Raw genomic sequence first — 13,973 nt, 5'->3', positions numbered from 1 at the left:
CTCAGTGACAGGACATGCAGGGATCACAGTGCTTATAACTTTGGAGTCACTTCCCCCTGCTCCTTTCCCCTCTTTTTTCTGCCCTTTTTCACAGCACCAGCAATTAACTTCTCACTTTTTGGGCTGCCATCTCCCCCACGTGGCACTTTGCTCTCTGGAGACAGTGCTGGGTTGGAGCTGTCACCTGAAGCAGAACATCTGTCTGCAGTGGGGCCTAGGCAGGGATTAGGGATGCTGGATGCCCAGCAAGATAAAAATACTCATTCTGAAGAGGCTTCTGGTTTTCCCAGGATCGCTGGTTCTGGCGGCTGCGCAACAACCGCGTGCAGGAGGGATATCCCATGCAGATTGAGCAGTTCTGGAAAGGCCTCCCCGCCAAGATCGACGCGGCCTATGAGCGCTCTGATGGCAAATTTGTTTTCTTCAAAGGTACAGTACAGTTCAGTACAGGCCAACCCCTCCTGCCTCACCTCACACGCTGCTTTTATGGCTTGAAGATGGTGAGAGCAGGTACGCTGCACCCTTGGCCTTTTCCCAGGGGGCACTTCGAGCAGCCACTAATCCTTAAAATATAGTTTAGTGTGGGCTGGCCTTGCCAGGACAATCTCTGTATAGAGCTAATATCAATTAAGGGAAGTTGGCTTTCGTGTGATGGCAAGAAACAAATCCTGTTTCCCAGGAAGTGTCAGTCTCCTGCCTATCCCCTTGAACACATTTCAGCAGAGCACTGGGGCCTCTCCAAGCACAGGGTGCTCCCAAATCACATTTCTGGACAGTTGTCTCCTAAAGAGACAAAATGACCACCTTGTGCTGGGGCCCCACTTTAGCCCTGGCACCATGACAGTGTCTGAACAGGATCCTGTAACTTGAGAGCAAGTTGTGAGCAAGGAAGAGTGGCTGGAAAACATCAGCACTGCTGGTAGGAAATCACAGTACCTGGGCTTCTGAATTTGTGTCTGCAGCTTCAGCACCTCAGCTCACTAAACTGTACTAAAACTTGAGAAGGCTCAGGGAAAGGCAACATAAATGACTGAAAAGTTTGAGCTGACCTGGAAGGAACTCCTCAGCCTGAGTGAGGGATTGCAGACAGGGGATGAGAGATGTTTTTGAAATCATGACTGGCATGAGAAGGTAAATGGAAAAGGGTTGTTCAACATTTCTTCTGAAACAAGAGTTGAGGAGCAGCAAATGAAATCAGGTTTCAGGTTCACGATGAAGTGGAGGAGCAGCTTTTTCACAGTTCAGGCTGGAAGTCCTCAACGTGCTGTGGTTCTGGGGCTATTCAATGTTTGTAGCGATTCGACTCCTAACTGGGCAAACCTGTTTGTTGTTTGTGTCCCCCCTGATCTCTAGGAGATAAGTACTGGGTTTTTAAGGAAGTGACAGCAGAGCCAGGCTACCCCCACAGCCTGGTGGAGCTGGGGAACTGCCTGCCCCGGGAGGGCATCGACACGGCCCTGCGCTGGGAGCCCGTGGGCAAAACCTACTTCTTCAAAGGGGACAGGTACTGGAGGTACAACGAGGACAAGAGAGCCACAGACCCAGGATACCCAAAGCCCATCACCGTGTGGAGAGGAGTCCCTCAGGCTCCTCAGGGAGCTTTCATCAGCAAGGAAGGCTGTATGTATCTGCATCATTGCTTGTAATGATGACAAGTATTACATTACAAGTAACAGCTTGTGCTGGGAGTTGGGGGCTGGGTGTGGGGTGTTTCTGGTATTTCCTGATACAGTAATCCAGTTGCAGAAGCCCTGGGGTTACCTGGGCCCTGTGAGCAGCAGCACTCTGAGATCTTTCCTGACCCTCATCCCAGCCCATGCACATCCTCGGCTGTAAAACCACATTATCACATTGCCAGCTCTGGGGGACGAGACTTTTTCTGCTACAACGGCCCCTGGTTTTCCTGGGCTCTGATTGTGAGGGTGCTGTAACCTACATTTCCTCATGATTTCTTACCTGTAGCTGGCTCGGGCTCTCTGTGACAGGCTCCAGCCTGTCTGATGTTGGCAGTTAGAATCATGGAATCAGCCAGGTTGGAAAGGACCTCTGAGATCATCAAGTCCAACCCTTGATCCAACCCCACCGTGGTTCCCAGACCATGGCACTGATCCCACATCCAGTCTCATCTTAAAAACCTCCAGGGACAGTGAATCCACCCCCTCCCTGGGCAGCCCATTCCAGTGGCTGAGCACTCTCTCTGTAAAGAATTTCTTCCCAATATCCAACCTAAACCTCCCCTGGCACAGCTTAAGACCCAGCCCTCTTGTCTTACTGATCACTACCTGGGAGAACAGATCAACCCCCCCCTGGCTCCCCCCTCCTGTCAGGGAGTTGCAGAGAGTCAGGAGGTCTCCCCTGAGCCTCCTCCTCTCCAGGCTGAGCCCCCCCAGCTCCCTCAGCCTCTCCTCACAGCACTTGTGCTCCACTCCCTTCCCCACCCTCGCTGCTCTTCCCTGGACCTGCTCCAGCCCCTCCATGTCCTTCCTGAGCTGAGGGCCCAGAGCTGGACACAGCACTCCAGGGGTGGCCTCACCAGCACTGAGTCCAGGGGCAGAATCCCTGCCCTGCTCCTGCTGCCACACTGTTCCTGAGCCAGGCCAGGATCCATTGGCCCTCTTGTCCCCCTGGGCACACTCTGGCTCCTGTTCAGCTTCCTGTCCATCCCCACTCCCAGCTCCCTTCCTGCCTGGCTGCTCTCCAGCCACTCTGTCCCAGCCTGTAGAACTGCAGGGGGTTGTTGTGGCCAAAGTGCAGGACCCGGCACTTGGCCTGGTTGAACCTCATCCCATTGGAATCAGCCCATGGATCCAGCCTGTCCAGGTCCCTCTGCAGAGCCCTCCTGCCTTCCAGCAGATCAACACTCCCCCCCAACTTGGTGTCATCTGCAAATTTGCTGATGGTGGACTCAATCCCCTCATCTAAATCATCAGTAAAGATATTAAATAGAACTGGGCCCAGCACTGATTCCTGAGGGACACCACTGGTGACCAGTAGCCTTGAAGTTATGCTCCCAGTAGGGGCTTGGACCTCCAGAGGCTCCTTCCAACACATTTGTTTCTCTGATTTGAAGATTTCTTCCTCTTCTTCCAGTTAGGGAAAGAGCTAACAGAGGGAGCTTGTGCCATTGAGGTTGTTTAAATTTGGGGCTGTGGTGTGAGAGCAGGGCTGTAGGGCTGGGCCAGGCTGAAGGATGGCAGTGAGAGCCAGCCAACCTGGGGGACAGTCCAAGAGCCCCAACACTTTCACCACAGCTCCCTTCTCCTATTTTCTTTAATGTTTTTCTAATCATTTGAGAGTCACTAGAAAAGGAGTCTGGGGAGAGGGGGGTAATTCAGACAACACATAGCATAAAGCATCACCCTTTTACTAGCAGCAGGACAAGACTGGTCCTCAACACAGGCCAAATATTCTGGATTTTGTGGCCAAAAGGACTTGTCTTACCCAGCATCTGCTCTCTGAGGCTGGGTGAATAGAAACTGAAATGTTCTTCCAAACTGACCCAGGCACACACTGGCACTCTGCAGATGTTGTAATTTACTTGGTAATGACAAGCACACATTTACAGATGCTTTAGTAAAAAATAACTCAGTGTAGCACACTTCTTTAAAGTTAGTAGGGTTTTCTTTTAATTCCCTGCTTGTCTTGGTCGGGGGAATGGTGTTCCATGAGCGGTGTTGAACACACAAGCCAGGGTTATGGCTTCCCCTTTAAAGCTCAGCTCCAAAACCACCTTCACTTTCCAATGGTTCGGGAATGCCCTGGATAAATGCATTTTATTGACCCAGGCAGTGCCCACCTCCCACTGTTCAGGCTCCCTGAACACCCTCACACAAGCGCAACTCAACTTGGAAATGGTGAAAAATACCCTCTGTTTTGTCTCCTAGTTTACACCTACTTTTACAAAGGGAAGGAGTACTGGAAGTTCGATAACCAGAGGCTGAGCGTGGAGCCAGGCTACCCCAGGTCAATCCTGAAGGACTGGATGGGCTGTAACCAGAAGGATGTTGAGCAGAGCAAAGACCGGCGGCTCCCGCACGACGACGTGGACATCATGGTGACCATCAACGACGTGCCCAGCACCGTCAACGCCATCGCAGTGGTGATCCCCTGCATCCTGTCCCTGTGCATCCTCGTCCTGGTGTACACAATCTTCCAGTTCAAAAACAAAGAGGTGCAGCAAAACGTTGTGTACTACAAAAGACCTGTCCAGGAGTGGGTATGACACAGCCTGCTGCACATTGCACCTCGTCGAGCTGCTGAGGACTATGGACGTGCAAAAAAAAGAGAAAAATGCATTGAAAAGCCTACCAAACAAAACTGCTTCAGTGACCTACAAGTTTTAGACAGCCTGGGACTGAAATAAGCAGGAAAACTGGAAAAAATACAGGCAGGCAGCCTTGCAGTGTGGAGCCTCTTTCCTTCGTGCTGCCTCGGTCGCCTGTCGGTCGCGGTGCATCCACAGGCTCGCTCTGCCAGCACCAGAGTCTTCAAGACAGGTTTCAACTGATCTGGGAAACTTCATTCAGTTCCCTGCACCAGTGCCCCCTGTTAAACCCAGCATTCTCCAGTGTAGCTAAACCACCTCTGAACAGAACCATTTTTTTAATAGCTGTCTCATAAACGAATTAAGATCATGAAATCTATGAACGGGAACAATTCAGTGTCATAAGCAGAAGACATTCTGATGCTGAACCATTCTAAAAGATCTTCTTAGTTTATTACAAAATCCAGGGATCTACCTGGATAACAATTTCCAATACCTGCTGGTCAGATGTTTTGTACATTCATAACTAATCAACGCTGCCACTCAGCACAGTGCACAAGGAACCACCGAGCACTCAAAGAGGTACCGGAGTGCGGAGCAGAAGCTCAAGAAGCACCAAACCAGACACTTGGCAACATCAAGCCCTAGACTAGGACAATCTGAAGACAAAGTAATTGGGTCTAAAAAAAAACCAACCAACCAATCATAGGAATACATGTTTTTGTTTTGGGAGCCACTTATGAAAGAAATATTTAAATGTCATATAAGTTGGTTTAAGCTCCCAGCAGCAAGAACCAATGAACCAATGGGTACTGAAATACCAGGAATATGTGTAGACTTAGACTGCACTCTGCCCCTGTTAAGACACCGGGAAAAGATGAGTTGTTGTTCTGTGGCACGTGTAACTAGATTGTGGAATTTGTACGTTGGGTTTCAGGAGAATGGAAATGTTTGTTTGGAGTGAGGTCGTCATTATATTTTGCTGAAATAGTCAAGGTACAGTAAGAATTAGGCCTGTTTATAAAACTAAATCCAAGCCCTGTAGATGTTACAAACATTGTATGCCTTCGAAATTTGGGGTTTTTTTTGTTTTGCTCACTTCTTCACAGGCAAATATTTGGCAAGGACCAAAGGGAGCATGCCACACAGTAGAATGAGTTCATCACTAGCCACGTTTGACAGAGCCATAAAAATCAGGTAAAGGCTAGAAAAATACCTTAACTTCCAGCTAGTGAGTTTTCACGAGTCTCTTCCTACAACAGTAGCTTCTGCTTGTCCCTCTTCCAGTCGTGAGTGGTTCAGGATGTTCTGTCCTAACCATAAACTTTTGATTTTCCTGTTGATGCTGATATTTCTACCATGTTGAATAAGAGTAGAAGAGCCTCTTGCAGTACAGTGTCATGGCAAAGTCCAGCCCTGTACAGAAGTGCCATCCATGTCAGCACAGGAACTGCTTTGCACGCTCACCGTGATTACGATTCCATGATAATCACGGGTGATTAGCCTAAGCCCTCTGCCTATAACTGAACTTTATTCAGTGCAAATGAAGTGCAATGCACAGAATGTCCAGTTAGTATAGAAAAAGTACAGCTTTATAATGTCAGCTCTGAAACAAACCCCACGGACAACAAACATGCTAAAACTATTCCTAACTACAGTGAGGAACGAAGCAGCAGAGAGATTGTTAGCATTCTGGATTGCTAATTAGTGCTCAAATATTGCTCTGGTGAAGCAGGATAGACACATAGATACGTCTGGTGAAGCCCACTAGGACTGCATAACGTGTGGTCTCAAACTGTATTTTGTCCTTCATAACTGATTTCCATAGCCAAGCTGTTTATTGTGTTTAAACATAAAATATTACCAACATATTACAAAATAAGTGAGAAGCAAGTAGATGAGAAACTTCGAGTTGTAGTGAAACCTGTGCTAACGTCTCATGATGGGTGAAGGAGTGCAAAGGACCAAACGAAATCGGAGCTACTAATCAGACACCCCCACGCTACTCCGTGTTGCTCTGTGTACTAGAGGTGTGGTAGGACGCACACCAGGACTCCACAGCCACCTCGGTCTCATCTGTATGCTGCCATCTCTCTGGGGCTGGCACAGCCCAAACCTTTGAGCAACTTCCAACAGCCATCATTTAAAAAAAAAAAAAAAAAAAAAAAAAGAATTTACAACCGAGAGCGTTGTCTGGGTTCGTTTATATCATTTATATTCTTCTCCTGCCCGAAGGCAGATTTTTGGCCTGTCCAAGGAACAGGCTGTTCAGGCAGCAAAGTGCCCGACTGGGCACAGGCTGAGCCGTGTCCTCGGACAGCTGCGTGTGCCTCAGGGTGCCAGGCCCCGCTCAGCAAGGCTGAGCTGTGCTGCCAAAACCCAGCCTGCCTGGAGCTGCTGCTGCACAGCCACAGAAACACCATGGGGCCTGTCCTGCCTGCTCTGTACCTGCCTCCTGGGGCACAGCTCTGATTTTCCAGGGCATGAGGTACTCGTGGAGGTGTGTGGGGAGTGAGAACAGTCCCCTGCAGGTACAGGTGGTGGCACTGGGGGGCTGGGGCAGGGGGTGAGCAGCTGACCCTCTTCCCACAGTACAACCCCATTCACACCATTATCATCTCTCTTTTGCCAAGATTGGCCCCTGGGCAGTCCTAGGGTGACCTGGACCCGGGCACAAACATCAGTATTCGTGTAAGGAGCAGTTCCTTAGTATTCCCACTCTTGCTGGGATCCTGTGTTCTGCTGCAGCAGCTGATCAGTGGAAGGTGGACTCGCTGCTGCCCATCAGCTTGGCCAGAGCTCTCCGTGATCCAGCTCCTGTCCCAAATGCAGCACCAGGACACACTGTCCCCACAGGGGACCAGGGAACAGCAGAGCTAATTCAAGCCTCATGAGCAAGAGGCTGTTGTAGGTGTGTTCCTGTGATCCCATCCTGTATTTGTCAAGCCCAGGAACCCTGGCACAGGGGGACCTTAGAGCAGCCAACTACACACACTCACTGCACTGCACTCAATATCCTATTTGGTTTTCCTCCAGTTTTTGACTACTTCGAATAATTTCATCACCATTAAGGCTCATTTTCCCAGGTAAGTTAGAAATTTGCTGGTATATGGGATAACTACAATCAGAAAAGTTGGTCCTCCACTAAGACAGATTAGTTATTCCTAATTTGTAATTAGTCATCTCATTCCATGGCTCACTCACCCACGGTCCTAAAAGCCTTTGGCACAAAAACCTGCCAATGCAGTACAAAAGACCTTCTTCATATCCCTGTGGACTCCTTTAAAGAATTGCACAGATCTTTTGAGACATGACTTGCCATTAAAACACCACATTTATGCTCTCTCATGATCTGTGTTTCTAAATCCAATCTTTATTATAGTTCATTTTTCTTGTATACAGGTCCATCTCACCAGTTCAGAATTCCCACAAACCCATGTTTAGAACAGGTACCATGTTTGCCACCTTCCAGTTCCCAAGCTCCCAGAGGTCTCACCCCAGTTGGCAATGCCCTGTCCTGCCCTGACTCCTGGGCATATCACAACCCCCAACACTGCACCATCTTTCCCAATTAAGGATTTGGATTACACAGAGTGGATTATTCTTCTCATTTACCTCTAAACTGTCTATAAGACCTAACACAGATCAAGGTCACCAGTGCAAGCCAGGATTCCTGCCTGGAGACAGGAATGAGAAAAAAACAGTGACAGGAGTTGCAGGGGAAAATTTCAGCCTCCCTCGCTTCCCATAGGATGAACACAGGCCAACAAGGATGGGAATAGTCAGAATCCTGCCATGTCCACCCAGGAGCTGAGCACTGTGAGGTGACCAAAAGGAAGCAGCTTCTCGCTCTGAATACTGAGACAGGCTGAGAGAAGGAGACCTGGAGTCATGCCAAGAAAGGTGGTGCTCAGTATCAAATGGCAGGGCTGCTCTGATCAGAGACCATGGCAATCTTTATTTAACAGTTTAAGGAGCAGCCTTTAATCAACTAAAACTTACAAACCCTTCCCTAAACATCCAGACAGTAGAACAAAAATAGAAGTTTCCTTAATTTTTCACAAAGCCCAAAGCACCAGGGCTGAAAAGAGCTCTGCCCACACAGCCCTCAGGCCAGCACTCCTCTAGAGAACCCTCTTGCTGAGAGCAATCCAGCCATGAGGGAATGGCTTCCTCTTACCCTCAGGAGGCACTTCTGTGCCTTCAGTGCACCCTTAGTGGGCAAGCAGAAAAGCAATGAAACGAGAGATCGGTGAGAAAAAGCTGTTTGGAAGGCAACCACTACTTCTACCCAAAAGTAGCATCCACAGCTCCTTCCCATCCTCACTCCCGGGCATGGGCAGAGCTCTTCAGGAGGAAGCTCCCAAATCTGTACCCTCTGACTCAAATTACTGCTCAGAACCGTATTACAGAACCTTTGTCCCCAAGGTAACTCCAGATGAGGTGGTTCAAATTCAAAATTGGAGTTTGCTGACTTCCAAGGGTTTCCCAGTGCAGGAGGTGAACTCCTGCAGGACAAATAAGACCCACTGGCCATAGTGTGCCTTTAGGGCTCTCTCCTGCAGGTGCCCCAGGAGCAGCACAGGTGACACCAAATCAAACTCTGCTCCAGGCACTCCCACACTGTTGCTGTTAAAAGCCCTTGGATTAACTCTAACAAACTCCAGATTTTATCCACATGGTCACTTCAGAATCACCATTCCCATGGGAACAGCTCAGGGAAAAGAGAAGGTGATGGCTTTTAGATTATTTTGTGGCAAGTAAACTCCTCTATTGTTGGTACTGGACATCCAAGGGGTTCTTCTGTCTACCTACAGCAGGAACACCATCAAGCAGCTGTGTGGAGAGAGGGCAGTGCATGTAGTGCCAAAACAAACTGCTGTGCTGCAGGACACTGGTGCAAGACTTAAGGCAAAGCAATCTCTAGTGATCAACATCCAAGAGCCACAAGAGTAAATATTGTGGGTAATCTGAGGGGCTCAGTCAGCACCACAACACCAGAAAGCGGAGCTGAAGAACTCGAGAACATCAGCAAAGGGACAGAGAGCATTCCTTATTTGCATCTTAGACATGTTATTTGTCAATACTTAAGTTTACAAAACACTACAAAAATTTGATTTTGCAGCCTCTTCCTTGGGTCAGAAATATCATCAGAAGGTCTGGATGCCTGTGATCCACAGTGCAGCTCAACACTTCACTCCTTAGGAGCTTTCTGGGAAGTCAGAACCAGCGCTGCTCATGTCAGGCTGAAACACAAAACAGAAGGGAGGTTTGGCAGTGCCAGGGAGTGCAGAAGGCATTTCAAAACACCAGTACAGTCAGTTCTCACCCTCCAGTTACAAAGGCCCAGTAGAAATTCCCCTTCCTAGAAGAGAAGGGCCTATGAAAAGAGGGAAGCAGATGTTGTGGCTGCTAACAGGCAGCCACAGGAACAAACCTGTCAAGCTGGCAAAGGTAAAATGCACACTCAGCCTGGCCCAGGGAGTGATTAACAGCTCAGAGCAAGTTTAATTACGGCTCTGATATGCTCAGAGACATCCAGGCTTTGTACCAGAACTGTAAAGGGGCAAAGAACTCTTTCAAAGGGTTCCAAAGTCTAGGAAGTTGTTATGCATAAACTATTCCCATAAATTCTTATGATACCCGAGAACTCAGTCACTAAGTTACAATGCTCTGGTAGCTCAGGAACACACTTTTAGCCCCACAGCAATGGTCCTCAGAGCTGTAACCAGACGAAAGCCCAAATGCAGTTTGCAGAGGACACTGATCTATGTGCATCCTAAACCTTGTGAAAACATTTTCATACATAATGAAAGGGGAAGGTCCTGTATCATTACTGCTCCAGGCAGAAAACTAAGCCTGCCTTGCATTAAAAGACAAGATGGACAAAGCCTTTGACAAAAAGGTTTTCAAAAAATTCCAGTAGGCAGTTTTAAATTAAAAAGATTTAAGGCAGCAGCAGCAGCTGACAAGACATAGTCTTTTTGGCTCCAGAAATGGTTGTAGCAAGCATTTGAAATAACTTTACGTGGGTTACAACAATCAAAAGCCAAGATGTCAAGCAAAGTCACTGGCATTTTAACTTTTAAAAAAAAGTTTGTTTAAAAAAAAACCCTGAACAGGTAGGGAAGCAAACCTGACAGCTGAAATGGATGTTGCTTCCCACAAAAATGATTCTCATTTCTCGCACATTCCATCACCTAACTGCTGCCAGTAACCAACAAAAGGAAGGAGGCAATAAGAAAAGGGAAATTAAAAAAAGATAAATCAACTGCGAAACCATCAACTTCATGATAAAATAATAGTTTATAACAAAATCTGTGCCCAGAGCTGGCTCCCCCTCACCTGTCAATCAGGGAGTCCCTCATGTTGGTGGCGATGGTGCTGGGCTGGGCCTCGTTGAGCTTGAAGATGCTCTCGATGACAGAGAGCTCTGTGCTGGTGGTGTCCAGCCCACAGAAGGCACACCAGTCGTTCACCACCATCCCTGCCGCGATCACCTCGCTGCCGCGGTTCACCGTCCCCGCCTGCGGGCAGGGCACAGCGTCAGCCACAGCAGCACAGCTCCTCACACACCCCTGCCAACACCTTTAGTGGGGGCTCAGCTCATGCCCCTGAAGAGCTGAAAGCTCCTGCCCATCAGCAAAGCCCAGGTGAAATGGTTAATCTGTGTGGTGAGAAGGTGGTGTGGCATCCGGGGAAACAGAGTCCGGCCAGGAGGAAGGAGGATGGCACAGCAACAGTGGCTGAGCACATCCAACTGAGCAGGCACAGGGGTTTGTTACTTAATTTTTGTAAACACTGGCTTCAGCCAAACCAGATAACGTCACATTCTGTGTCTGCACCACACACAATCCCAGCAGAAGCAACATTCCAGGAGCAAAGTAAAAGCACTGAGCAGTTTATCCAGACTCAGGGAAGACAGGGAACTGTCTCAGGAGACTTGGCCTGTTCAAGTTTTCCCTCATCTCCCACTTGGAATTGCTCTGCAGAGAAACAGCATCCAGGAGCCCAAGAGATGGAGCCACACTAGAACTGGGCTGGGAGGGAGTGGGAAAGGTAAACATAAACCCACAAAAGCCTTACCACGAGTGGGACCTGGAGCAGTGAGGACAGTTCATCCTGGTCATCTATTGAAGTTTTGGGGTGCACGAGTCCTCCCTGGTTACTAAAAACACAGTAACTTCCCACCAGCACCTGATCTGCAACCGTTTGCCTGAAAACCTCCACCTTCAGCACATCTGCCAAGATCTCCTCTGTCTCCTGCCAACAGGAAGAGAACAAAGCCTTCAGTAAAATGGCACCAGGGAACTGGAAGTCAAGCTGTTCCTGCACACAGCCCTCTGACAGCCTCCCACTCTGCACAACCCATTGCAACCCAGCCAAGGTAAAACACAACCCCAACCTCCATATTCTACATGTTCCCAGTGTCACCACAAACACAATCCTGTGCCTGTGCCTGTAAATGCCCAAATCCCCCCTCTTTCTGCTGGCAGTACATCAGCTGTGTCAATGTCTGTTCTCTGGGCATTCCCAGTGAACCAGTCCTCCCAAACCACCATGACAAAGTCATCTTATCCTCTGCAGAACTCTTAAGAACTTCCTTCCCCTCCAGGTTTCACTGTGAACTATTTTGGTTTCTCTCTGTCCGTCTTACCTTACTTTTTGCGCTTATTTAAAACATATTATGCTGCAAAGCCCATTACCCTTATTTTTCTTTTCCATTTGCACTCCTAACACCAAGTCCCATCTCTCTTCAGCTTTAGCACCAGCTGAAAGCAAACACTGTCATGACCTGTAGCCCCACACACCTCTCTCAATGCTATTAAGGTATCAGTTCTGAGACACAAAGTAGCAGCAACTTTGTCTCCTTTGCTCTTATTTTAAACTTTCATTACAAAACTTCTTGCTTTTCTTTCAGCCCTCTGTAATCACTCACAACCATGGCCTCTTTCAACTGTTACAGATTTTGGGTAGCTCAGCTGCAGCTTCCAAGTCCTGCTGTAATCCTCAGTGCCCTCCTCTGGGTGCTCTTTATTACCCTCTAATTCACTCAGTTTTACCACCCAAAGCAAACTGCACCCAACGATCATGGAATCACAGGATGTTTTGGGTTGGAGGGGTCTTAAAGTTCATTGCATCCCACTCCCTGGCATGGGCAGGGACACCTTCCACTAGCCCAGGTTGCTCCAACCTGGCCTTGGACACTTCCAGGGATCCAGGGGCAGCCACAGCTTCTCTGGGCAACCTGTGCCAGGGCCTCCCCACCCTCACAGGGAAGAATTTCTTCCAATATCCCATCTAACCCTGCTCTCCGGCAGTGGGAAGCCATTCCCCCCCATCCTCACACTCACCCCTCTGATCCCCCTTCCCTCCTCCAGGGCTGACCCAGAGGCCACAAGCTCAGCCTGGGCAGTGCTTCCCAGCCCCCCTGTGCCCACAGCAGTGCCCCAGGGCCCTGTACCCTGTCCAGGTCCGGGTGCACCAGGGCCACGTAGTCGTTGCAGGTGGTGACGTTGCCCAGGGCCGAGAGCCGCTCCTCCACCCGCTGGATCCGCACCGAGTCCGGGAGGCTGTTCCGGATGTGCTGCAGCTCCTGGTCTGTCGTGCTGCTCGGGACCAGTAGCCCGTGTCTGTTCCCTAAAATGGCAAAAAAAAATTCAGAATGGAATAAGGAGAATGTTCCTCGGGGTTTCCCAGGACCTCCCTGCCCTTCACGCCCTGCCCTGACTCAGTGTGCTCCTCCCAGGACCCAGCCCAGGAGATTTGTTACCATTTAAAAATAACCAAGACCACGGGAAACAAAAAACCAGCGGGAGGCACTGGCTGTGGGGGAGTGGCACTGCCACAAATCCCTTCTCTTTCGTAACAGGACTCAAGGAAGCTCGAGGCTCTCAGTGAGTCCCTCTGACAAGGAACTCCCCGTGAAGATGCCAAGTGCTCCACAAAAGGTCCGGGTGCTGCTGTTCGTGTGACCGTGGCAGCACCATAGGATGGTTAAAGGAACAAAAAACCACTCGGGCATTAGAACAGCCCCCGGGGTCGAGGGACGCGGCCCTGGCCAGGCACAGAACCCTTCCCGTCTCCCCAAGGCTTTCCCCTCACGTACCCACACACATCCTGCCGATGATGCGGCAGCCGGCGATGGACGCGTGCACCACCGGGATGGTCCCGAACAGCTCCCCCTCGAAGACGCTGCAAGGACAAAGCGCCGTCAGGGCCCCGCGGAGCCGGGCAGGGCAGCGCCGGGGCGGGCAGGGCAGGGCCATCTCACCTGTAGAAGTTCTCTGAGCCGCCGATGGCCACGAGGCAGTAGGCGTTGGTGAGCTTGGCGAAACAGCCCAGCTCGTTGTTGTTCTCGAAGCTGGCGCGGACCGCCATGGCGGGAACGGGTGTGGGAATAGGGCTGGGAACGGGGCCGGGAATGGCGCCGGGAACGGGGCCGGGAATGGCGCCGGGAACGGGGCCGGCAGTGAGAACGGGGCGGGTGCCGGGCCGGGAACGGAAATGGGGCTAGGCCCTGCTCTGGGGCTGGGAAGGAGCAAAGACCGCAGTCACTCCTGGCGCCGCCGCTTCAGCCGGAACCACGGGGTGCGCCCGTTTCCGCTTCCGGCGGATGAGGGGGCAGAGCGGCGCCGGTCACGCCCGGCGGTCACAGCGCCCCCCACCGGCCGGGAGGTGCGACTGCCACAGGCAGGGGAGGGACCGA

The 13,973-nt window shown here is 50.2% G+C and overlaps 2 protein-coding genes across 3 annotated transcripts in view; one reads left to right on the top strand and one right to left on the bottom strand.

The window, feature by feature from the left end:
• The window catches only part of MMP24 (matrix metallopeptidase 24), a 47,493-nt gene extending 41,048 nt beyond the window's left edge, over positions 1-6,445 (top strand). For both annotated transcript variants that reach the window (XM_032704991.1, XM_032704990.1), the window contains exons 7-9: positions 291-429; positions 1,354-1,620; positions 3,885-6,445. In XM_032704991.1, coding sequence (XP_032560882.1) covers positions 291-429; positions 1,354-1,620; positions 3,885-4,222 — 744 coding nt within the window. In that variant the 3' untranslated portion in view covers positions 4,223-6,445. The remainder of the gene's footprint in view (positions 1-290; positions 430-1,353; positions 1,621-3,884) is intronic.
• Positions 6,446-7,618: 1,173 nt separating this feature from the next.
• On the bottom strand, positions 7,619-13,882 carry EIF6 (eukaryotic translation initiation factor 6). Its single transcript, XM_032705018.1, has 6 exons — positions 13,539-13,882; positions 13,374-13,459; positions 12,729-12,904; positions 11,351-11,527; positions 10,610-10,791; positions 7,619-9,510 (listed from the first exon to the last, which is right to left on the bottom strand). Exons 1-6 carry the CDS (start codon positions 13,643-13,645, stop codon positions 9,501-9,503), a joined length of 738 nt encoding a protein of 245 aa, XP_032560909.1. The 5' UTR covers positions 13,646-13,882; the 3' UTR covers positions 7,619-9,500.
• Between the last annotated feature and the right edge of the window lie 91 nt (positions 13,883-13,973).

Source organism: Chiroxiphia lanceolata, chromosome 17 (assembly GCF_009829145.1).
Source record: "Chiroxiphia lanceolata isolate bChiLan1 chromosome 17, bChiLan1.pri, whole genome shotgun sequence".
Classification (NCBI taxonomy): Eukaryota; Metazoa; Chordata; class Aves; order Passeriformes; family Pipridae; genus Chiroxiphia; species Chiroxiphia lanceolata.
Note: the sequence above shows the minus strand (reverse complement) of the source record. Positions and strands in the feature narration are given on the sequence as shown.

Coding starts and splice junctions, on each gene's coding strand:
- EIF6 (XM_032705018.1), bottom strand. CDS start 13,645: ATGGCGGTCCGCGCCAGCTTCGAGAACAACAACGAGCTGGGCTGTTTC. Junction 13,460..13,538: donor GGCTCAGAGAACTTCTACAG/GTGAGATGGCCC, acceptor TTGTCCTTGCAG/CGTCTTCGAGGGGGAGCTGT. Junction 11,528..12,728: donor TGCACCCGGACCTGGACAGG/GTACAGGGCCCT, acceptor TCCTGTTGGCAG/GAGACAGAGGAGATCTTGGC.